The 24,298-nt window shown below is 35.0% G+C and overlaps 1 protein-coding gene across 6 annotated transcripts in view; it reads left to right on the forward strand.

Moving 5' to 3' along the window:
* The window catches only part of STXBP5L (syntaxin binding protein 5 like), a 379,914-nt gene that overhangs the window by 193,157 nt on the left and 162,459 nt on the right, over window positions 1-24,298 (forward strand). For all 6 annotated transcript variants that reach the window (XM_038582977.1, XM_038582980.1, XM_038582976.1 and 3 more), the window contains exons 10-11: window positions 16,762-16,840; window positions 22,536-22,690. In XM_038582977.1, coding sequence (XP_038438905.1) covers window positions 16,762-16,840; window positions 22,536-22,690 — 234 coding nt within the window. The remainder of the gene's footprint in view (window positions 1-16,761; window positions 16,841-22,535; window positions 22,691-24,298) is intronic.

A 24,298-nucleotide genomic window follows, 5' to 3' on the forward strand; every position in this document is an offset into this window, starting at 1 on the left:
AATTTGTATTGTTTTAAATATTTTATTCATTTATTTGAAAGAAAGAGAGAGCATGAACACAAGGAGGGACAGAGGGAGAAGGAGAAGCAGACTCCCCAGTGAGCACAGAGCCCCATGTGGGGCTCCATTCCAGGACCCTGAGATCATGACCTGAGCTGAAGTTAGACCCTTAACTGACTGAGCCACCCAGCACCCATTGTCTATAGTTTTATGCTACACTTCAGAGAACTTAAACTTATATTTTAAAAAATACAAATTTATTGAAATATAATTCACAATTCAGTAGCTTAAAGTGTACAATTCAGTAGTTTTAGTTTATTCAGAGTTATGCAACCACCAACAAAATCTTAGAATATTTTTGTCATCCCCAAAAGAAACCCCATACACATTGACAGTCATCCCATCCCCACTCCTCCAGCATATATATGAAACATATATATGAATGCTTATACGTCAAACAGAAAATGTAACATCAAGTATACATAAAATATACAAATATTTAATTAGGGATTGAATAATTCTTATATAAATTGAAGTATGTTAGGGTACAAGGGAGTAAGACACAACTTGAAAGTCCCCATAGCCTGCTGAAGACCGATCTCTCCCACTCTCACACCCATCATGAAGATGTCACCTGTATGTCCAGCAAAGAATCTGCGTCCCAGCATCAATTCCAGTCTGGGCCCAGGCTGAGGAGGAAGCCACTCTCTGAGATAGGTGTCCCAGTAGGATGCTAATGTCATACATTCCTCTCCATTCCTTGGGATCAACCCAGTACCAGGTGGTATGCCTGAAGTGTCTTCTGCCTCTATAGATTTGACTACGTGGGCATTTAATATCAATAAATTCATACTATATATGGTCTTTCATGACTGGCTTCTTTCATTTAGCATGTTTTCAAGGTTCATCCATGTCTTAGCAACTCTTTTGTTAGTTGGTGAGTAATATTCCATTGTGTAGATATACCACTTTTATTAATCTACTCATCACTTGATGAACATTTGAGTTTTCCCATATTTTGACGATTCTGAATAATTCTGCTGTGAATTTTTATATACAACTTTTGTGTCAACACATGTTTTCACTTCTCTTTGGTATATATACAAGAATGGAAATCCTGGATCATAACTCATATTTAACATCTTAAGGACCTGCCAAATTGTATTCCAGAGTTCGGGCTTTTACATACTCACCAGAAATATTAAGTTTCCAACCTCTCCACATCATCATCAACAGTTGTTAATATCTATCTTTTTTAAAGCCATCATAGTAAATACGCAGTAATATCTCATTGTGGTTTTGATTGGTATTTCCCTAATGAATAAAGATATTGAATACCATGTGCTTATTTTCATTTCTAATATTCTTTGGAGAAACATTGATTCAGTTCCTTTGCTCATTTACAAATTATTTGTTATTATTATTGTTGTTGTTACAATTCATTATACAGTTGATCCTTGAACAACACAGAATTTGAGATGCCAACCCTCTGTATAGTAGAAAATTCACATATAACGTTTTTTTATTTTTTTTATTTTTTTTTTCTTTTTTGTTTTTTTAATTGAAGTATAATTAACATACAATATTATATTAGTTTATGTGTACAGAATAGTGATTCAACAACCTATTGGCGATTCAGAGATTCAATAACCTATTGTTATGCTATGCTTGCCATAGTAACTGATGTTAACATCCATCACCATACAACATTATTACAATATTATTGACTATATTCCCATGTTATACTTTTCATCTTCATAATATATTTATTTTATAGCTAGGAGTTTGTACCTCTTTATTTTTTTATCTATTTCACCCATCTTCCACCCACTTTCCCTGTGATTACCATCAGTTCTCTGTATTTCAGTCTGAGTTTGTTTATGTTTATTTGTTTTGTTTTTTAGATTTCACTGTAAATGAAATCATATGATATTTGCCTTTCTCTGTCTGACCTATTTCACTCAGTATAATACCATCTAGGTTCATCCACATTGTCACAAATGGCAAGATAATCATTTTTTATGGCTGAGTAATATTCTAGAGTGTGTGAGTGTACACACACATAAAACCTTTATCCATTAATCTATGGATGGACACTTCCATTTTTTTGGATATTGTATATAATGCTTCAATAAACATAGAGGTGCACATATCTTTTTGAATTAGTGTTTTTGTTTTCCTTAGGTAAGTACTCAGTAATGGGACTATTGAATCATATGGTATTCCTATTTTTAATTCTTTGAAAAACTTCTCTACTGATTTCCATGGTGGCTACACCAATTTCTATCCCCAATAACAGTGCACTAGGGTCTCTTTCCCTCCACACCCTTTCTAATGCTTGTTATTGTCTTTTTTATTCTAGCTATTCTGACAGGTGTGATGACATCTCATTGTGGTTTTGATTTGCATTTCCCTGATGGCCAGTGATGCGGAGCATTTTCTCATGTGCTTGTTGGCCATGTCTGTGTCTTCCTCTGTGACATTTCTGTTCATGTCTTTTGCCCATTTCATGATTGGATTGTTTGTTTCTTTGATGTTGAGTTTAATAAGTTCTTTATAGATCTTGGATACTAGCCCTTTCTCTGATATGTCATTTGCAAATACCTTCTCCCATTCTGTAGGTTGTCTTTTAGTTTTGTTGACTGTTTCTTTTGCTGTGCAGAAGCTTTTTATCTTGATTAAGCCCCAATAATTCATTTTTGCTTTTGTTTCTCTTGCCTTCATAGATGTATCTTGCAAGAAGTTGCTGTGGCCAAAAAAAGGGTGTTACCTGTGTTCTCCTCTAGGATTTTGATGGATTCTTGTCTCACATTTAGACGTTTCATCCATTTTGAGTTTATCTTTGTATATATGGTGTAAGAGAATGGTCTAGTTTCATTCTTCTGCACGTGACTGTCCAATTTTCCCAGCACCATTTATTTAAGAGACTTTCTTTTTTCCAGTGGATAGTCTTTCTTGCTTTGTCGAATATTAGTTGACCATAGAGTTGAGGGCCCATTTCTGGGTTCTCTATTCTGTTCCATTGATCTGTGTGCCAGTACCACACTGTCTTGATGACCACAGCTTTGTAGTACAAACTGAAATCTGGCATTGTGATGCCCCTGGCTGTGGTTTTGTTTTTCAATATTCCCCTGGCTATTTGGGGTCTTTTCTGATTCCACACAAATCTTAAGATGATTTGTTCCAGTTCTCTGAAGAAAGTCCATGGTATTTTGATAGGGATTGTATTAAACGTGTAAATTGCTCTGGGTAACATTGACATTTTCACAATATTAATTCTGCCAATCCATGAGCATGGAATATTTTTCCATCTCTTTGTGTCTTCCTCAATTTCTTTCAGAAGTGTTCTGTAGTTTTTAGGGTATAGATCCTTTACCTCTTTGGTTAGGTTTATTCCTAGGCATCTTACACTTTGGGGTACAATTGTAAATGGGATTGACTCCTTAATTTTTCTTTCTTCAGTCTCATTGTTAGTGTATAGAAATACCACTGACTTCTGGGCATTGATTTTGTATCCTGCCACACTGCCAAATTGCTGGATGACTTCTAGCAATCTTGGGGTGGAGTCTTTCGGGTTTTCTAGGTACAGTATCATGTCATCTGCAAAGAGGGAGAGTTTGACTTCTTCTTTGCCAATTTGAATGCCTTTTATTTCTTTTTGTTGTCTGATTGCTGAGGCTAGGACTTCTAGTACTATGTTGAATAGCAGTGGTGAAAGTGGACATCCCTGTTGTGTTCCTGATCTTAGGGGAAAGGCTCCCAGTGTTTCCCCATTGAGAATGATATTTGTTGTGGGCTTTTCGTAGATGGCTTTTAAGATGCTGAGGAATGTTCCCTCTATCCCTATACTCTGAAGAGTTTTGATCAGGAATGGATGCTGTATTTTGTCAAATGCTTTCTCTGCATCTATTGAGAGGATCATATGGTTCTTGTTTTTTCTCTTGCTGATATGATGAATCACATTGATTGTTTTACGACTGTTGAACCAGCCTTGCATCCCGGGGAAAAATCCTACTTGGTCATGGTGAATAATCTTCTTAATGTACTGTTGGATCCTATTGGCTAGTATCTTGTTGAGAATTTTTGCATCTGTGTTCATCAGGGATATTGGTCTATAATTCTCCTTTTTGGGGGGGTCTTTCTCTTTCCATCTCTTTCTATCTTTCCAAACAGCTTTAGTAGAATAGGTATTGTTTCTTCTTTAAACGCTTGATAGAATTCCCCTGGGAAGCTATCTGCCCTGGACTTTTGTGTCTTGGGAGGTTTTTGATGACCTCTTCAATTTCTGCCCTGGTTATTGGCCTGTTCAGGTTTTCTATTTCTTCCTGTTCCAGTTTTGGTAGTTTGTGGGGCTTTCCGGAAATGCATCCATTTCTTCTAGATTGCCTAATTTATTGGCATAAAGCTGCTCATAATATGTTTTTAAAATCGTTTGTATTTCCTTGGTATTGGTGGTGATCTCTCCTTTTTCATTCATGATTTTATTAATTTAAGTCTTTTCTCTTTTGTTTTAATAAGGCTGGCTAATGGTTTATCTATCTTATTAATTCTTTCAAAGAACCAATTCCTGGTTTTGTTGATCTGTTCAATAGTTCTTCTGGTCTCTATTTCATTGAGTTCTGCTCGAATCTTTATTAACTCTCTTCTTCTGCTGGGTATAGGTTTTATTTGCTGTTCTTTCTCCAGTTCCTTTAGATGCAAGGTTAGGTTGTGTATTTGAGTTTTTTCCAATTTTTTGAGGGATGCTTTTATTACAATGTATTTCCCTCTCAGGACTGCTTTTGCTGTATTCCAAAGATTTTGAATGGTTGTATCTTCATTCTCATTAGTTTCCATGAATCTTTTTAATTCTTCTCTAATTTCCTGGCTGATCCTTTCATCTTTTAGCAGGATGGTCTTTATTAACCTCCACCTGTTTGAATTTCTTACAAATTTTTCTTGTGATTTATTTCTAGTTTCAAAGCATTATGGTCTGAAAATATGCAGATGACAATCTCAATATTTTGGTATCAGTTAAGACCTGATTTGTGACCCAGTATGTGGTCTATTCTGGAGAAAGTTCCATGTGCACTTGAGAAGAATGTGTATTCAGTTGCGTTTGGATGTAAAGTTCTATAAATATCTGTGAAATCCATCTGGTCTAGTGTATCATTTAAAGTTCTTGTTTCTTTGAAGATGTTGTGCCTAGAAGATCTGTCAATTACAGAAAGCGCCGTGTTGAAGTCTCCCACTATTAGTGTGTTATTATCTAAGTATGTCTTAACTTTGGTTATTAATTGATTGATATACATGCAGCTTCCACATTAGGGGCATAAATATTCACGATTGTTAGGTCCTCTTGTTGGATAGATCCTTTAAGTATGATATAATGTCCCTCTTCATCTCTTGCTAGTCTTTGGGATAAACTTTAATTTATCTGATATGAGGATTGCTACCCCTGCTTTCTTATGAGGACCATTTGAATGGTAAATGGTTCTCCATCCTTTCATTTTCAGACTGGAAGTGTCCTTAGGTCTAAAATGAGTCTCTTGTAGACAGCAAATAGATGGGTCTTGCTTTTTTATCCAGTCTGAAACCTTGTGCCTTTTGATGGGATCATTAAGCCTATTCATGTTCAGAGTTACTACTGAAAGATATGAATTTAGTGTCATCATAATACCTATTCAGTCCCTGTTTTTGTGGACTATTTATTTGGACTTCCTCTTTCTTTTACAGAGTCCCCCTTAATATTTCTTGCAGAGCTGGTTTGGTGGTCACATATTCTTTCAGTTTCTGCCTATCTTGGAAACTCTTTATCTCTCCTTCTATTCTGAATGAGAGCCTTGCTGACTAGAGTGTTCTTGGCTGCATGTTCTTCTCATTTAGGACCCTGAATATATCCTGCCAGCCCTTTCTGGCCTGCCAGGTCTCTGTGGAGAGGTCTGCTGTTAACCTAATACTTGTCCCCATAAAAGTTAGGGATTTCTTGTCTCTTGCTACTTTAAGGATCTTCTCTTTATCTTTGGAATTTGCAAGTTTCACTATTAAATGTTAGGGTGTTGAACGGTTTTTATTATTTTAAGGGGGGATCTCTCTATCCCCTGGATCTGAATGCCTGTTTCCCTCCCCAAGTTAGAAGTTCTCAGCTATGATTTGTTCAAATATGCTTTCTGGTCCTCTTTCCCTTTCCGCATCCTCTGGAACCCCAATTAAATGTAGATTTTTCCTTCTGAGGCAGAAATTTTTTCCTTCTGAGGCAGATTTTTCCTTCTGAGATTCATATCCCTTAACCTTTCCTCATGATCTTTTAATTGTTTTTCTTTTTTTTCCCTTCAGTTTCCTTCCTTGCCATCAACTTGTCTTCTATATCAGTCATTCATTCTTCTACCTCATTAACCCTAGTCGTTAGGACCTCCAGTTTGGATTGCATCTCATTTAATTGATTTTTAATTTTGGCCTGATTAGATCTAAACTTTGCAGTCATAAGTCTCTTGAATCCTTTATGCTTTTTTCCAGAGCCACCAGTAGCTTTATAATTGTGCTTCTGAATTGGCTTTCTGACATCAAATTATAATCCAAATTCTGTAACTCTGTGAGAGAGAGTACTATTTCTGATTCTTTCCTTTGTGGTGAGTTCTTTCTAGTCATTTTGCTCAGTGCAGAGTGGCTAAAAACAAGTTGTAGTGGAAAAAGGAAGGGAGAAAAAAGAGAAAAAAAAGCAAACAACCCACAAACAAACAAACAAAAACAAAGACCAAAAACACACAAACAAAAAGGTGGGGTGTCCTCTGGTTCTATATACTGTAAATACCTCGACTTCCTCTGGAGCTTTCCAGCGCTTCTCAGTCAAGGACTTACTCTTCCTCTGTCCTTCCAGCTGGTCTTCTGGGGGAGGGAACTGCTGTGCTGATTCTCAGGTATGTGCACCTGGGGGAGCTGTCCCACCCCCTGCCAGGTGCACAGCTCAGTGGGAGCTCTTTATCCTGTGAGGCCTCTGTTCCCTGGTGGCCCCACTCTCCCAGGCACAGGGTGACACCAGGAGGAACAATCCTACTGGCGGGGGCCAGCTCTCTAGCTCTGGAGTCAGCTCCCACAGTAACTACTGCAGCTTCCAGTCCACACTGGCCTGGATGCTCTGGGCCAGGGGGACGCTGATGGGCACAGCTCGGGGGCACCCTGTAGCAGGAGTGTCCTCGCTGTCCTGGGCCCTCCCAGCCTTCGCCTGTCCCAGGGGGTGTGCAGGATCCTGGGCTGTGTCCCCCGGCGCCTGGGATCCGGGGCCTGTGCCGCTGGAATTGCGCTCCCGGGGTAGTGCAGCCCCCTCCGTGGGGAGCCGCCACCTGAGCTGCTCCCGAGGCCCCTCCAGGCATGTGCGCCAGCCCTTTACTGCAGTCGTTCAAGGTGTGTGGCGAGCTCTCCCCTGGGGCGCACTTCCTCTGTTAGTGATCCCGGGAGCCAGGAGGCTCCACTGCCCCTCCTGGGATCCTGCCCGAGTTCCCTGTGAGTGCATTTCCGTCCGGGAAGATTGTAAAATTTCCTGCTTCTCCTGGACTGGGCTTTCCTGTCCTGGAGGTTCTTGCTGCCTGGCCTTAGCCCGGCTCCTCGTGGGGGCCCCTCCCGCACTAGATTCTTTTTTATTTTATTTTATTTTATTTTATTTTATTTTATTTTATTTTATTTTATTTTATTTTATTTTATTTTATTTATTTTATTTATTTTATTTTATTTTATTTATTTTTCTGTCTTCTTATTAGGAGTGCGAACTCTTCTCTCTGTAGCGTTCCAGTTCTCTCTTTAAATCTCAGGCTGAATTCATAGGTTTTCAGGATGATTTGAAAGTTATCTAGGTAAGTTGGTGGGGATAGGTGACTTGGGGAACTTACTCTTCTGCCATCTTGCCCCGCTTAACATCATTTTTTTTTGGAGACCATCTTTTTCCCACTGGATATTCTTGACTCCTTTGTCATAGATTAATTGACCATATAAGCATGGGTTTATCTCTAGGCATTCAGTTCTGTTCTGTTGGACCATGTGTCTATTTTTGTGCCAGTTCTGTACTATTTTGATTATTAAACCTTTGTAGTAAGTCTTGAAATCTGGAATTGTGATACCTCCAGCTTTGTTTTTCCTTCTCAAGATTGTTTTGGCAATTTAGGGTCTTTTGTAGGTCCATACAAATTTTAGGATTGTTTGTTCTAGTTTGTAAAAAATGCTCTTAGCATTTTTATAGGGATCGTATTGAATTTGTCAAATTGCTTTGGGTAGTTTGGACATTTAATGAAATGCTTTCTATCCATGAGCATGGAATATCTTTACATTTGTTTGTGTCATCTTTAATTTCTTTCATCATCTGTTAGTTTTCAGAGTATAGGCCTTTCACTTCCTTGGCTACATTTATTCCTAGGTATTTCATACTTTCCAGTCCAATTTAAATGGGATTTTTAAAAATTTATTTTTCTACTTCATTATTTGTGTATAGAAATGAAAAAGATATTTATATATTAATTTTGTGTCCTCTGACATTATTGAATTCATTTATTCTAATATATATATATTTTTTGGAGGCTTCGGATTTTCTATGCATAGTATCATGGCATCTACAAATAGTGACAGTTTTACTTCTTCCTTCCAAATTTGGGTGCGTTTTATTTCTTCTTCTTGTCTGATTGTTACAGCTAGGACTTCCAGTACTATGTTAAAAAGTGGCAAGATTATTATTCTTGTCACAAGATTATTATTCTTGTCACAGTCTTGTCAGTCTTGACAGTCTTGTCTTGTTCCTGATCTTAGAGGAAATGCTCTCAGTTCTTCACCATTGAGTATGATGTTATCTGTGGGTTTTGTTATATATCGATTTTATAATGTTGAGGTATGTTCCCTCTAAATTCATTTTTGTTAAAGAGTTTTCATAGTGAATGTATGTTGAATTTTATCAAATACTTTTTGCGCATCTATTGAGATGATCATATCATTTTTATCTTTCATTTTGCTAATGTGATTTATCACATTGAGTGATTTGCATTTTTTTAAAGATTTTTTAAAATTTATTATTCATGAGAGAGAGAGAGGCAGAGACACAGGCAGAGGGAGAAGCAGGCTCCATGCAGGGAGCCTGATGCAGAACTTGATTCCGGGACTCTAGGATCATGCCCTGGGCAGAAGGGAGGCGCTAAACCGTTGAGCCACTCAGGCGTCCCGAGTGATTTGCAAATATTGAACCATCCTTACATCCCTGGAATAAACTCCACTTGATTATAATGAATGATCCTTTTAATATATTGTTGAATGCAGTTTGCTAATATTTTTTGAGAGTTATGCATCTGTGTTAATCAGGGATCTTGCCCTATAGTTTTCCTTTTTTGTAGTTTTTTTGTCTGGTTTTGTTATCAGGATATTGTTGAACTCAGAGAGTATATTCAGAAGCTTTCCTTTTTCTTTTATACTTTGGAATAATTCGAAAAGGATATACATTAACTCTTCTTCAGATGTTTGGTAGAATTCACCTGTGACTCAATCTGGATGTGCATTTTTTTTGTTGGAAGTTTTTTGATTACCTGTTGAATTTCATTACTTATAATTGACCTGTTTAGATTTTCTATTTCTTCCTGATTCAATTTTGTAAGTTTCTACAACTTTTCGGAATTTATTCATGTCTTCCAGATTGTCCACTTGTTGGCATATAATTTTTGTAGTAGTTTCTTATAATCCTCTGCATTTCTTCAATGTCAGCTGTTACTCCTTGGCTTTAAGACTTTCTTTATTTGGGTCCACTCTTTTTTTGCTTTTGATGAGTCTGGCTAAAGGTTTATCAATTTAGTTTATTTTTTCAAAGAAATAACTTTTAGTTTCATTGATTTTTCTATTGATTTTTTAGTCATTTATATCTGCTGTTATCTTTATTATTTTTTTCCTTCTACTAACTCTGAACTTTGTTCTTATTTTCTAGTCCTTTTAGATGTGTGGTTAGATTATTTGAGATTATTTTTGTTTCTTGAGGTAGGCCTGTATCACTCTAAATGTCCTGCTTAGAACTGTTTTCACTGCATCAAAGATTTAGACTTACTGTGTTTTCATTTTTATTCCCCTCCATTTTTTTTTTTTTTTAGAGAGAGAGCAAGTGTGAATGGGGGGGGCAGAGGCAGAGGGAGACTGAGAATCCAAAGTAGGCTCCACACCCAGCATGCAGCCCAATTTGAGGACCTATCTCATGACCCTGAGATCATGACCTGAGCCAAAATCAAGAGCCTGATGCTTAACCAACTGAGCCATTCTGGTGCCCCATATATTTTTTAATATTTTATTTGATTTCTTCATTGACCTATTTATTGTTAGTAGCATGTTGGTTAGCCTCCTTGTGTTTGGGTTTTTCCATTTTTTTTCTTGTCACTGTTTTGTAATTTCATGCTGTTGTGGTCAAAAAAGATGTTTGAGGGCAGCCTAGGTGGCTCAGTGGTTTAGCACCGCCTTCAGCTTCCCAGTGTGATCCTGGAGACCCGGGATCAAGTCCCACGTTGGGATCCCTGCATGGAGCCTGCTTCTCCCTCTGCCTGTGTCTGTGCCTCTCTCTCTCTCTCTCTCTCTCTCTATGTGTCTCCACATGAATAAATAAATAAAATCTTAAAACAAGTTTGAAATGATTTCAATGCTTTTAAATTTATTGAGCCTTGTCTTGGGGCCTAATGTGTGACACCCATCCTGGAAAATGTTTCATGTACATGTGAACAGAATATGTATTCAGTTCTGTTTGGATGGAATGATCTGTATATTTCTGTTAAGTCATTCAAAGACACTATTTCCTTATTGATTTTCTGCCTAATCTATCGATTGATATGTGGTGTTTTGTAGACCTCTACTATTTTATTACTGTCAATTTCTCCCATTGTATGTTAATATTTTGTTTCATGTATTTCAATGTTGGCTACATAGATATTTACAATTGTTATATCCTCTTGTGTTAACCCTTTTTCATTGTGTAGTCCCTTCCGTGTCTTTTGTTACAGTTTTTGTTTTAAAGTCTATTTTGTTTGATATAAGTATTGCTACCCCGTGTTTTTTTTTTTTTTCACTTTCATTTGCTTCAAGTATCTTTTTTTATCCTTTCACATTCAGTCTGTATGTATCTTTAGGTCTGAAGTGAGTCTTTGGTAGGCAGCATGTAAGTGGATTGATCTTGTATTTTTATTGATTCTACCACCGTGTGTCTTTTGATGAGGACATTAAGCCATTTTCATTTATAGTAATTATTGATAGGTATATGCTTTTGCCATTTTGTCAATCATTTTCTAGTGGTTTTGTAGTTTTCTATTCCTTTCTTTTTCTCTTGCTCCTTTGTAATCAATATCTTTCTTTAGTGTGATGATTGGTTTTCTTTCTCTTTATATTTTGTGTGTGTCATAGGTTTTTGGCTTGTGGTTACCATGAGTTTCATATATAACATTCTAAGTATATAGAAGTCTATATTGATTTGATGGTCATTTATGTGTGAATACATTCTAAAAGAACTTTATTTCTTCCTTCACGTTTTATGTACATGTTATCATAATTACATCTTTTTATTATTTGTATCCCTTAACTAATTTTTTAGATATACTTAACTGTATTACTTTTTTCTTTTAACCTTCAAACTAGCTTTATAAGTGATTGCCCTACTACCCTTACTGTATGTTTGGTTTTACTCATGACTTTTTTTTTCTTTTGTGATTTTTTTTTTTTACTTCTAGTTATGACACTTTCTTTTCCACTTAAAGAAGTTCTTTTAACATTTATTGCAAGGCCACTTTAGTGATAATGACCCTTTTTTTCTTTGAGAAATTCTTTATTTCACCTTCAATTGTGAATGATAACCTTGCTGGATAGAGTATTCTTGATTGTAGGTTTTTTCTTTTGAGCACTTTGAATTGTGTCATGCCATTCTCTTCTGGTCTGCAAAGTTTCTGCTGAAAAATCATTTCATGGCTTTATGGGGCTTCCCTTATATATAACTAGTTGCTTCTCTCTTGCTGCTTTAAAAATTCTCTATCTTTAGTCTTTTTCCTTTTTTATTTCAATTTTTATTAAATTCTAGTTCATTAACATATGGTAAGATTGGTTATAGGTGTAGAATTTAGTAATTCATCACTTACATAAAACACTCATTGCTCACCACAAGTGCCCTCCTCAATGAACATCACCCATTTAGCCCATCCCCCACCTACCTCCCTCATCAACTTTGGTTTGTTCTTCTCTATAGTTTAGAGTCTCTTATGGCTTGCTTTACCCTCCTCCCTCTCTTTTGGGCTCTTTCCATAATTTGACTATTGTTGATAATGTTGCTATTAAAATCAGGGTGCATGTGTCCCTTTGAATCAGTATTTTTGTGTTCTTTGGATAAATCTAGTAGGTCATAGGGTAATTCTGTTTTTAACTTTTTGAGGAGCCTCCATAGTGCTTACCACAGTGGCTGCACCAGTTTGTATTCCCATCAAGAGTAAAAGAAGATTCCCCTATTTCCACATCCTCACCATCTGTTGTTTCCTGTGCTGTTAATTTTAGCCATTCTGACACATGTGAGGTGGTGTCTCACTGTGGTTTTGATTTGCATTTCCCTGATGATGAGTGATGTTGAGCATCTTTTCATATGTCTGTTCGCCATCTGGATATCTTTTTTGGAAAAATGTCTATTCATGTCTTTTGCCCGTTTCTTAACTAGATTACTTGTTTTGAGGGTGTTGAGTTTGATAAGTTCTTTATAGATTTTGGATTCTAATCCTTTATCAGATATGTCATTTGCAAATATCTTCTCTCATTCCATAGGTTGTCTTTTAGTATTGTTGATTGTTTCCTTCACTGTGCAGAATATTTTTATCTTGATAAAGTGCCCATAGTTCATTTTTGCTTTTGTTTCCTTGCTTCTGGAGATGTGTCTAGTAAGAATTTGCTATGGTTAAGGTCAAAGAGGTTGCTGCCTGTGTTCTTCTCTAGTATTTTGATAGATAACCTCCTTAGATTAATCTTCTATTTGGAACTCTGCTTCCTGAACCTAGGATGTCTGCTTCCTTCTCCAGGTTATTAAGTTTTTCAGCTATTATTTTTTTTTCAAATAACTTTTGTACCCCTTTCTCTCTCTTCTCCTTCTGAGATGCCTATAATGAGAATGTTTGTTTGCTTGATATCCAAGGTATTCCTTAACCTATCCTTATTCCTTACAATTATTTTTTCTTCTTTTCACTGTTCAGGTTGGTACTTTCTATTCCTCTGTCTTTCAGATCACTTATGCACCTTCTATTCTACTGTTGATTCTCTCTAGTGGATTTTTCATTACTGTTATGGTATTCTTCAACTCTAATGATGATTTTTTATATATTGAATCTCATGTTAAAGTTCTCACTGAGTTCATCCACTCTTCTCTCCAGTCCAGTGAACATCTTTATGACCATTATTTTGAACTCTATCAAGTAGGTTTTTCCTTTGTTTCATTTAGTTCTTTTTCTGAGGTTTTGATTTATTCCTTCACTTGGAACATATTCCATCTGTCTCCTCATTTTGCTTGACTTTTTTTGCTAGGTTTTCTTTATTTCTATAAGTTGGGTGGAACAGCTACTGCTATATTTAAAGGAATGATCTTATGTATTGTCATCCCCTGTGTAGATTGCACATGCCTAGTGACTTTGGTTGGCTTGCTGGAGCTGTGGTTTTTCTGTACTATGGGTCCTGGAGCATTCTGTGCTGGAGACTCTCTGAAACTGAAATGGGTGTTGGCCATTTCAGGCCACACAGAGTGCCCTGTCAGGACAGCTGAAGATAAAGTGGGTATATACTGTATTGGGGCATAGAGTATGGATGACTGAAGCTAAAGTTGGTACAAGCTGGGATGTCCTAGGGCTCTCCACACAGAGCACCCAAGCAGGATAGTTAAAGCTGAAATGGATGCAGGGTAGGGGGGTACTCTGGCAGGATGGCTAAAGTTGAAATTGGTCCAACTTGGGTATCCCAGAGTGATTTACACAGGGGGAGCCTTGGTGGGAGGCTGGAACTGAGGCAGAGTGTAAGCCAGGGTTTCCCAGTGTGTGCCATGTAAACAAAGCCCTAATGGAGTACCTGGAGCCAAAGTAGCATGAACTAGGGGTTTCTGAGGTGCTCCATGCAAGGGGTGCCTGGTGAATTGTTTGGAGTCAACATTATGTGGGCCTGGAATGTTCTGGAGTGCTTTGCACATCTGTCACTTTGGCAAAGGATTTAGTGAGCACTGACCAGGAGTGTTCTGATTGTGCACTGCACTGGGGCTATCTTGATGGGATGGCTGGGCCTGGTATAGGCTAGGGGCCCAGGGTCATTGAGGTAGTAGGCTTGCTAGGGTATCTGGTTCCTGGCTTTTGTCCATGCCATCAAGATGGAGACAAGAATTTATTTATTTATTTTTTATTTATTTTTTTTTAATTTTATTTATTTATGATAGTCACATAGAGAGAGAGAGAGAGAGAGGCAGAGACACAGGCAGAGGGAGAAGCAGGCTCCATGCACCGGGAGCCCGATGTGGGATTCGATCCCGGGTCTCCAGGATCGCGCCCTGGGCCAAAGGCAGGCGCCAAACCGCTGCGCCACCCAGGGATCCCGAGACAAGAATTTAAACCATGGTGCTTGCCAGCCCAGAGAGAGTTTTAGCAGCTCCCTTACCATTTGGTGGAGTTCTAGGGGTTGACCTATTATATAGTATTTGTTCTTTTAAATAGTAGTGGCTTTTTTCTGTGGCCCAGGTCATCAAGGGCTGGCATGAGCTAAGGGGGAGTGGGGAATCATAAATAGTGGTAACTGTTTAATTGGCTCTCAGTTCTTCTTCGGGAAGAATTGCTCTATAAGTAGGTGTAGATTTGGTGTGTCTATGGAAGGAGTGAGTTCAAGGTCTTCCTATGTTACCATCTTGGACCAGAACTCCCAAGTTCTATCTTTTAATGCTTAATCTAGCTTCTAGAAAGTAATCTACAAAAATCTGGAAATTCTTCTATCATAAAGTGAAACCATAATATTCTTAACTTCTACTTCGTGTACTCCTACTATTCTCAACACCGCAGGTGTATCACTTGTTTATGGTACCTCATATTGTCAGTTTTATACTTGCTTTGCTTAAATTAGTAAATTTTAAGTTTCCTGCTGGTCAGTTATTTCTTTTTACCCTGCCATTTAGTGTAGTACTTTGAACATAAAGAGTAGCAATAAATGCAATTTCTGATAACATTTTTTTACAGTATGACCTATAAGTATATTTCAATTACTAACAGGTAATGAACATAATCAAAGTTGAAAACTTCAGCCAAAAATTATTGGAGTTGGAAATTGAAGTAAATTATTAATTAATTTAGATATTATTCCTTTTTACTGAAATCAGTGCATAATACTAATGTGTATTGATTGAAAAATTATAATTATTTACACAGACATGTATGTATAAACAACAGCAAATATACTATTTTGATTTGGTTAATGACTTGACAATTATTAGAGAAGCAATGAATGAAAAAAATATAAACTGAGGAGAATGTATCTCTTTTTTTGCTGTATTATTTCCTTCATTTCTCTGTTCCCACATATTACCCAAATCAGTAATCACCAACCAGATGTTTCTTACTCCAAGAACACTGTTCAGAGTGTCCCTGAACCAAAGTTCTTTCTTTGTAAGGCTGAATCATCATCTACATATAATATCAGCAATTCAATTTTTTTTATATATAATACAGATACTTTTAAATCTTTTTTACAATGTGAATGATTATGACCAATATTTTATTGATTGCTTCTTTTGTTGACATAGAGTAAAAGAAAGAGAAAGCAAATTCAGAAAGCATGTCATGGAGCAGATAAGGTATTTAACCCTGCTTTTTAAGCAAATTAAATAAAACTATGTCGACATTCTATTTGGATTATGACTGTGCCATTCTGAAGCTATCCTGAAATTTTAAACATAAATGCAGAGAGATGTCTGTCTACAATAATAGGTATCTGTGTCTATAAACTGTTGTTAACAATACAAGAATACATAAGGGTACTTATTAAAATAAAAAAGAAACAAACATCATCTCAAAAACATAAATTTTATCAAAATGAGACATAGAATTATAAGTAAAATCATAACTAGAAAGATGTTATATGCAGAAGTAGCTTTACTTCCTTTTCCTACTCTTTTTGATCACTTTTCCAAATCCATGGAGTCTAAACAACATAAACGTTTCCCTATAAGAAAACATTTTTATGCAAATATAGTATATTATTGAAACGTACCATCTGTGTTTTATTGTCTAAAGGATTTTCCCTTAAATTAATTTGATAAAAATACAATGATTTTGATGGTCTATCATAAGTTTTAAATGGCAAATCTTTCTACATGTGAAAAGAGTTTTCTTGTATTATAGATAAAATCTATAATGGGCCTAGTATGGATTTTCATAATAATATATTTCATTATGCAGTAAGTATGTATGTGTATGTGTCTTTAATTCTAAAGTAATCTTAAAACTCAAAAGATTAAAATAAGTTTATATGAGACTAGATTTATATATGGAGAATATAAAACAATATAGATATGATAGATTTACAAATAATTTTATTACTTACCTAGCAGTCAATTATTAGGATTCAAAAATCGTTTACAAATTCAACAAATGTTTGGATGCAAAGAATTGTATTTATCCTATTATGAAAAACATATAATTACCTTATTTTTTCTCTAGACTCTTTTAGTCAAACTTTTGAAATTGTCATGAATGTGTAGAATTTAAATGTGATTTAACAAAATCCTTTTTCTTTCTTTAGGAAAAAGTCAAAGAGAAGGAAGAAAATCTGAATCTTGTAAACCAATTCTTAAAGTAGAATACAAGACCTGTAGAAACAGGTATGCATTTTTTACTTTGAGGGATATGGGAAAATATATAAGAAACAGACAAGCAAGGCAAATAGCCTTTAATGTTTATGTATTATTTAAAGTTTCATATAATTATATAAGTATATTAATTGGCTAAATCCTCTTCATTGATAATAACAGCTTTTTTATTGCTTAATAGGAGTATCTATGATATTATTATGAGTATTTCAATAGCGATTACTAAGTATTTTAACTTTCAATGAACATTCAGATGAATATTATGTACATTCATTTTAACAAATTAGGACTTTTGGGCCATGCATATTTAAGTAGCAATCATTCAGTATTATTAAGCAGAAGCGTACCTATTGGTATTGCACATAAAAGAATTAAAACATTCCCAAGTCTTTGTACTCTAAGGTTTTACATTCTGAACTTGGAAAGATTATAGTTGGGTGGAAAGATAAAGAGTTATGTATATTGCATAATAAAAAAGTGCTAAATTTTAAGAAACAGAAAACTAAATTAAATAATAATATAGAATAAAATTTTATCATGTATATATAGAAGCCTTATCCTATAAATCAAGAATTTTCTTTTTACTTACAATAATTATTAGTGATTAATAATCACTAATCACTAATTATTAGTGGCAATATTCTCATCTGAAGTACCATAATTCTAAATCTTGCCTAAACCTTAATTTTATTTTAACTCTAAATTGGATAATTCTACTTTGTATTACTTACATGCTCATACTGGAGTGTATTCTCAGTATTATAGATACATTTAATGTTTGTTTACACTTGCTCTTTGAAAGATTTAATAGTATAAAATTATGGCCATTTTTAATGAGTTTATATATATAAACTATCAAATATGGTATATAGTTAAATATATAGACATATTTTTATGTATATATTTTTACAATAGTTTATATATATATACATATTTATGTGTGTGTATATACACACACAGATCAATACTTCTTTAGTAACAGCTGAATGTTACTATGTACCATAAGTAGTAAAAATGACCACAGGTTTGTACAACTATAGTTAAAGTATTAAAACACTTTGTTTTTTATTTACTTATTTTTAAACACTTTAAATTTAATTATTATGGATGGAAACATTTTACATATGTCTTATATACATACTATATATGGAAACATTTTACATATATTATATACATATATTGTTATGTACATATATCATTAGTTATTACTACATTGTACACACTGTACAACTTGTTTGGTTTACTGAAATGCAAGAGAATGCTGCCTGCTTTTGAATCTATGATTATCTAGTAGGAGAAGTAAGGCCATAAACTAGTGGTTTCCATGTAACATGTGAGGTGGTTTTATAGAGATATGCTATGAGAGTACAACAAAAAGACACCTAACTGAGACTAGATAGGGGAAGAGAACAGTGAAGTAAGTTTCTTCTTGGGAAGGGTATATCTGAGATGAGGCATAAAGGATAATAGGATTGTGGCACACAAAGTAAGGAAAGGATGCAGATTAAAGGAAAACACTTTCAGAATCAAGAATTCAGGTCAAGGCAGTGTAAAAATAATTATCAAGATCCTTGGCATAAGGGGTAAGACAGCTATGTGACCTTGAAATTTTTAATGAACTCTTTTAGACTTTAATTTCCTCATCAACTATACCTATCTTATTGTGATGTTTGTAAAGAATAAATTATGGAGTTCGTAATATCATAAGTTTGATGAGTGGTAGGTACATAGTGGATTTCTTGATAAAAAGAAGTTATCATTATTGTCATTATTAAAGCCATGGTATTTCACATTGTGAAAATTATTCCACTGATCTTAATTTAATGATTTATTCTAGTAATTGGTAACCCAACTTTGTGTAGAAATAATTCTTTAGATTTCTAATGTGAAATAATTATGTATTATTGATCATAATTATCGTCATCCCATTTACTGTGCACTTTAGTACATTGTGTTTGTTTAGATTACCAGTATATTAGAAAAGTCACCTCTAAAAGCAGTAGTTTTCACAGCTCAGAACGCAAGGAAACTAAACAGCAGAGGAGCACCAAAGTTAAGAGTACTGAAAGGTACTGTGACAGCAAAATAGGCCATAGCCTGGAACTAAAAATAAATAGCTATATTTCTGCTTCAACTAGTACACAGTAGAAACTTTGTGAAGTCAAAAATTGGGATGTCTGTGGCAGGAGCAAGAACTTTAAGAAGAACTCTACCAAATATGCAGCAGCAATAGAGTGTCTTAAAGGATTCTATAGGTAGCAGATGCAAGGGGTATGTTTTCTTCTTAGTTTATCTTAGATCAGCCATTCACAAGCTGGCTTTAAATTTCTAGGGAGGAACAACAATTCTGCTTAGGAATCATTGGTCCCCAGTCACCAAATTGCTTATTGGCACCCCACCCACTATGGTCTCTAGGCTTAATAAATGTATCCTCTTCAAAAAGGAATAATGATCTCTACCTGCTACCACTAACATTATCAAGTTCTCTGTGGTTAATAAAAATTACTTTCTGCTAATTTTTAATTTCTATCATGGCCACTTATTGATAGACTTCATGCATAAAGTTCTCCAGGCCTCAGTATAACCATCTGTTAAATGATAATAATAGTTTTCTCATTGAGATATCATAAAGATTAAATACAATAATGCAAGTAAGCATTCTTCACACAATACCCAGAACATCATAAATACTCCACAAATGTTATTTTAATATATTATGTTGCCCAATTTATTGCTTAATCTTGTTGCCTTCATTGAGACAAAATTTTAATGCTTTTTCTATACTATACTTATTTTACAAATTATACAGTACTTTTTTCTTTTGGTTGTATGATACTGTGGATTTTGAAATATGTATAAATGCCTGAAATCACCACCACAATAAGATTACAGAGTATTTCCATACCCCCATAATTCTCTCCTGCTGTTCCTTATAGTCACACTTTTCTCCACTTCTAACCCCTGACAACCATTGATTTGTTCTCCATCACTGTAGTTTTGCCTTAAGATGTCATATAAATGAAGTTATATATTATAATCTTTTGATCCTAGCTTCTTTCACTCAGCATAATGCCTTTGGAATTTATCCAAGTTGTTGTCAATAATTTTTAGTTTGTATTAATGTTTTTTCATGTATGAAGACATTTTTAATCATATTTATTTATTTTGTAATAGTCCATCTGATCAGTATACCAGCATACACTTGTACTAAATAGTCAAGGAGGCAGTTTTGTGTGTGATATAGCATTTACCAAATTGTGTCTCTTTGATCACTAACTGTATTCATGGAAAAAAATAGGAATCTGTAATCAAATGCATTTGAGAGGTATGGGAAATTCTGGATTATATAAAAGTAAACAGGACTATTTACTGTATAGTTTCTTAGAATCTATGCTATATGACCTGAATTATAAAATTTCAAAAGGGAGATATTGTTTGCAAGTGTCAAATTTTAAATTAAAAACTTTTTTTCAGAACATTTGTTGTTTTCCACAGTTTTAGAAATATTAGTTTCTAAAGTTTTTTCCACATTAGGCTAGAAGTGAAAAACATGTACGTGGGCACTGGATTTGAATTTTTATCCTGCCACTACATAGCTCTGAACAAGTTTACCTACATTAATCCCAGAGTCATCTGCTATAGGCAGTATGGACCACTCTTTAAGAAAATAGACCTCAAAATCTGGGAGATCTGTTTTCTTTTGGGTTTTTCTGCTTAGTTGTTATTTAACTTCATTAATAAAATGAGGATTATACTTATGAGGATTTAATGTTATAATTAAGTTTCTAATGCAGTTATTCATGAGTGATTTCCTGAGCATTTTCCTGAGGAAATAACTTTTTATTTAGTTATTCACTGGTTTACAGAGAGTGCACATAAATCAGTTAATAACTTCAGACCCAGTGTTTTCTGATGCAGAGTCCTAATAAAAGCAGAAAAGGTGCAAAAACACTTACTCATTTCATTAGAAATGACTTTTAAGTCTGGAGAAATCTTAATATAAACATAGGAAAAAGCTTGCTGCTCAAAACCTACTATTACTAGGTTGGTAATTTCTGCCAAATTACTGAAGCAAGACTAACATCAACTGATATAGGACTCAAGGAAAATAAAATCAGTATAGACATTTTATGTGTAGGTTTTAATAGAAGTTTTGTAAAAGCTCTTTTTTTTCTTGTTATATAGTCAGCCTAAGATTAGCAAATGCCTCATTGATAATGCTTGGTTCTATGTACAGTACAAAATGAAAGAAAAAGGAAAATATATTGAGTGATTTTAGAAACTAGTATATTCTTCAGTGAATAGATAGAAATGAATTATTTACAGAAGCATATTTTCTCAAAGAATTTGGTAAAATAAGTAGTCCTTTTTAAAAATAATTTTTAGAGAAGAATATTTTCAGTTTGATATTTGCTTATTGAAAATACCATTAGCGGGGCATCTGGGTGGCTCAACGGTTGAGCATCTGCCTGGGGCTCAGGTCGTGATCCCCGGGTCAGGGATCAAGTCCCACATCCGGCTCCCTGCGAGGAACCTGCTTCTCTCTGCCTCTCTCTGTGTGGCTCTCATGAATAAATAAATAAAACCTTAAAAAAAAAAAAAGAAAATACTTCATTAGCATATTTTATATACATAAAGTAGAGATACAGGTATTAATTTGAGAAAAGTGAAAAATTATTACACTATTTCATAACTTTATGACAGATATAATATTTTATAGTCACCTCAGCCCCATTGTATTTATCTAATTGTATCTAGCAAAAACAGAGCCTAAAATATTTTATTTAGTTTTATTAGCTAAATAGAACCAGCTGACCTGGGCATGTGGGTGGCTCTGTGGTTCAGCATCTGCCTTTGGCTCAGGTCATGATCCTGGCTGGGGTCCTGGGATCGAGTGCCACATCAGGCTCCCCTTGGGGAGCCTGCTTCTCCCTCTGCCTATATATCTACCTCTCTCTGTGTGTCTCTCATGAATAAATAAATAAAATCTTTAAAAAAGACCTGACTGACCCTAAGTAAAATTTGTAAGATCACATTTATTCTTCTTGGTTTTCTCCATCTTTTTATCATAACTGTTTCCCCACAAAAACTCCCTTATATAGAATTTTCATGTTACCTTTTACCACTCTAAGCTTGCTATTGTCACATTTAATTTTATATTAGAATTTTCTTCTTTTATCCCACATGCCAAATGGTTAATATGATAGACTAACATAGCTTAATATTCTAATTGTAGTGATACAGAGTTTTGGAAATTAACTAATACTGTGAAGATATCCTTTTGAGTCAATGAGCACCTCTACCTCCCTCCAACTTCTCTACCTTCCCCCAACACACCTTATCACCTTTAGACTGATTCATTAGTAATTTTACTATTGGGGAGGGAGAAACAGTCTCCCCACAAGGAGCCCAATGCAGGACTCGATCCTGGATCTCGGGATAATGCCCTGAGCCAAAGGCAGATGCTCAACCACTGAGCCACCCAGGCATCCCCATTAGTAATTTTAATGGTGAGAATTCACATCCAGAAAAAGGGAAATGGTAGAATAGTAAGTCTTTTGGGTGAGATATTTTGGGCCTGGAAAAATGTTTGCTGTCAAACTGCATTGTGTATAATCCCCACCAAACTTATTGTTCATCAGCTCAGTTCTATGATATTGTATCATCTTAAAGGATTCTCAATCTCATACCTTTTTTTTCTATATAGTGAACCATTCATAATATTTTCTGGTGGATTGTCCTATGACAAAGCTTGCAGAAGACCAAGTTTAACCATCATGCATGGAAAAGCAATTACAGTGCTTGAAATGGATCATCCTATTGTTGAATTTCTTACTTTATGTGAAACACCCTATCCAAATGGTAAGTAACAGAAATGAAAATACTAATGTTAAAATTCATTTTTGAAGCAAGTTCCTAATAAAATTAAGCTTAAATATTTTTAGTTTTGGCAGCTGACATCCACTGTGGTACAACATTGTGAGCTACAGGTGCTGGAGCAAGTTCCGCAACTGTACCTACTTGACAAACTGGAAGTAAGACAGATGTAGTACAGCGGTGCTGGAGTTTCAGGTTCTTATATCAGGTAAGTGCTTTAAACTTTGATAAGGATGGTGGAAGCTGAGCTGGGAGGGTCCGATAGGGGTCCAGGGTGAAATCACTTGGGGAAACTGAGGTCTCCTAATAGCCTCTCCTAGACCAGCTCCACCCATCCCATTCCAACACTAATCAAAGTTAAAGCACTTACCTGATATCAGTGATCTGTAACTCTGGTGGTAGTGCATCTGTTTCACATCTGGCTTTGCTTCAGATGCAACTGCAGCACCTCTGATTACTCTAGGATTGCTGATGTGTGGTTAGTGATTTATTTTAATTTTGAGAATAATTAGAAGGGCATTTGGGAAGAGGGATGCATCCTGAATATAAAGGCTTTTTATAAACATAAAAATTAAACTTATGTACAAACTGTATGATGAAAAAAAAACTGTATGATGAAATCTAATAATAAAATATTTTAATAATGAAATCTAAAAACTGAGAAGGGTGAAACATAAGCGAAATGAGTTTATGATTAAAACAACATAATATATGTGTATATAGATATATAACTACAATTTCAAGAAGAAACATATAAGAGAAAGAACACTAGACTTGGAGACACAATATTTGGTTTTATGATTTAGGTTTGTCATTCACTAGCTAGGGTAAGTCATTTTACTTTTATGAGTTAGAGTTATCATTTTTAGAAATAGAATAATAATATTAACCCCACATGATTATTGGAATGACAAAATGAACATATTTTATAACTATGAAGATCTATAAATTGTTTTATTACAATTGTATTAATTTGCTTTAAATTCTTTAGTTTCATATTTAAAGATAGGATGAATTGACATGCAATAACAGTCAATGTGGCACTTTATTTCCAGAATTGCTGAGACAGACAAGTTACCTGTGTTGTTAACGAATCAACAAATATTTATTAGATGCTTCTATGGCCTCAGTATTACAAAGACTTATTGAGAATACAGACGAAGCATGAAAGTGATCTCTGATGTCAAATCACATAAAATCTAGTTGGATGAGGGAAATAATTATGACTTAAGTTTAAAAATATAACACTTAAGTGTTGAGTTATGGGTCAAAGTTTAAATAGTGTACTAATTTAAAGGCTAGTCAGATAGTCAATAGCTGAAATATTCTTGCAAAGCCTCATGGAAAAAGTAGGCTTTAGATAGACTTTGAAGAATGACTTGGCACATGAAAAGGATATTGAATAAAGGTTTTAGAATTTATAAGGTTTGCTAGAGTGAGATCAACTTAGAGAAAAAAATGAAAGCCTTTTAGAGGTATTTGGAAATAGCAAGCTACAGAGAAGTTTTGAGAAAATATTGAGATGGAAGAAAACAATGTTTTTAGTAAAATTGGCCAAAAAAGGAGTATATGGGTTGGGGATATAGGATACTG

The sequence above is a fragment of the Canis lupus genome, chromosome 33 (assembly GCF_011100685.1).
Source record: "Canis lupus familiaris isolate Mischka breed German Shepherd chromosome 33, alternate assembly UU_Cfam_GSD_1.0, whole genome shotgun sequence".
Lineage (NCBI taxonomy): Eukaryota > Metazoa > Chordata > Mammalia > Carnivora > Canidae > Canis > Canis lupus.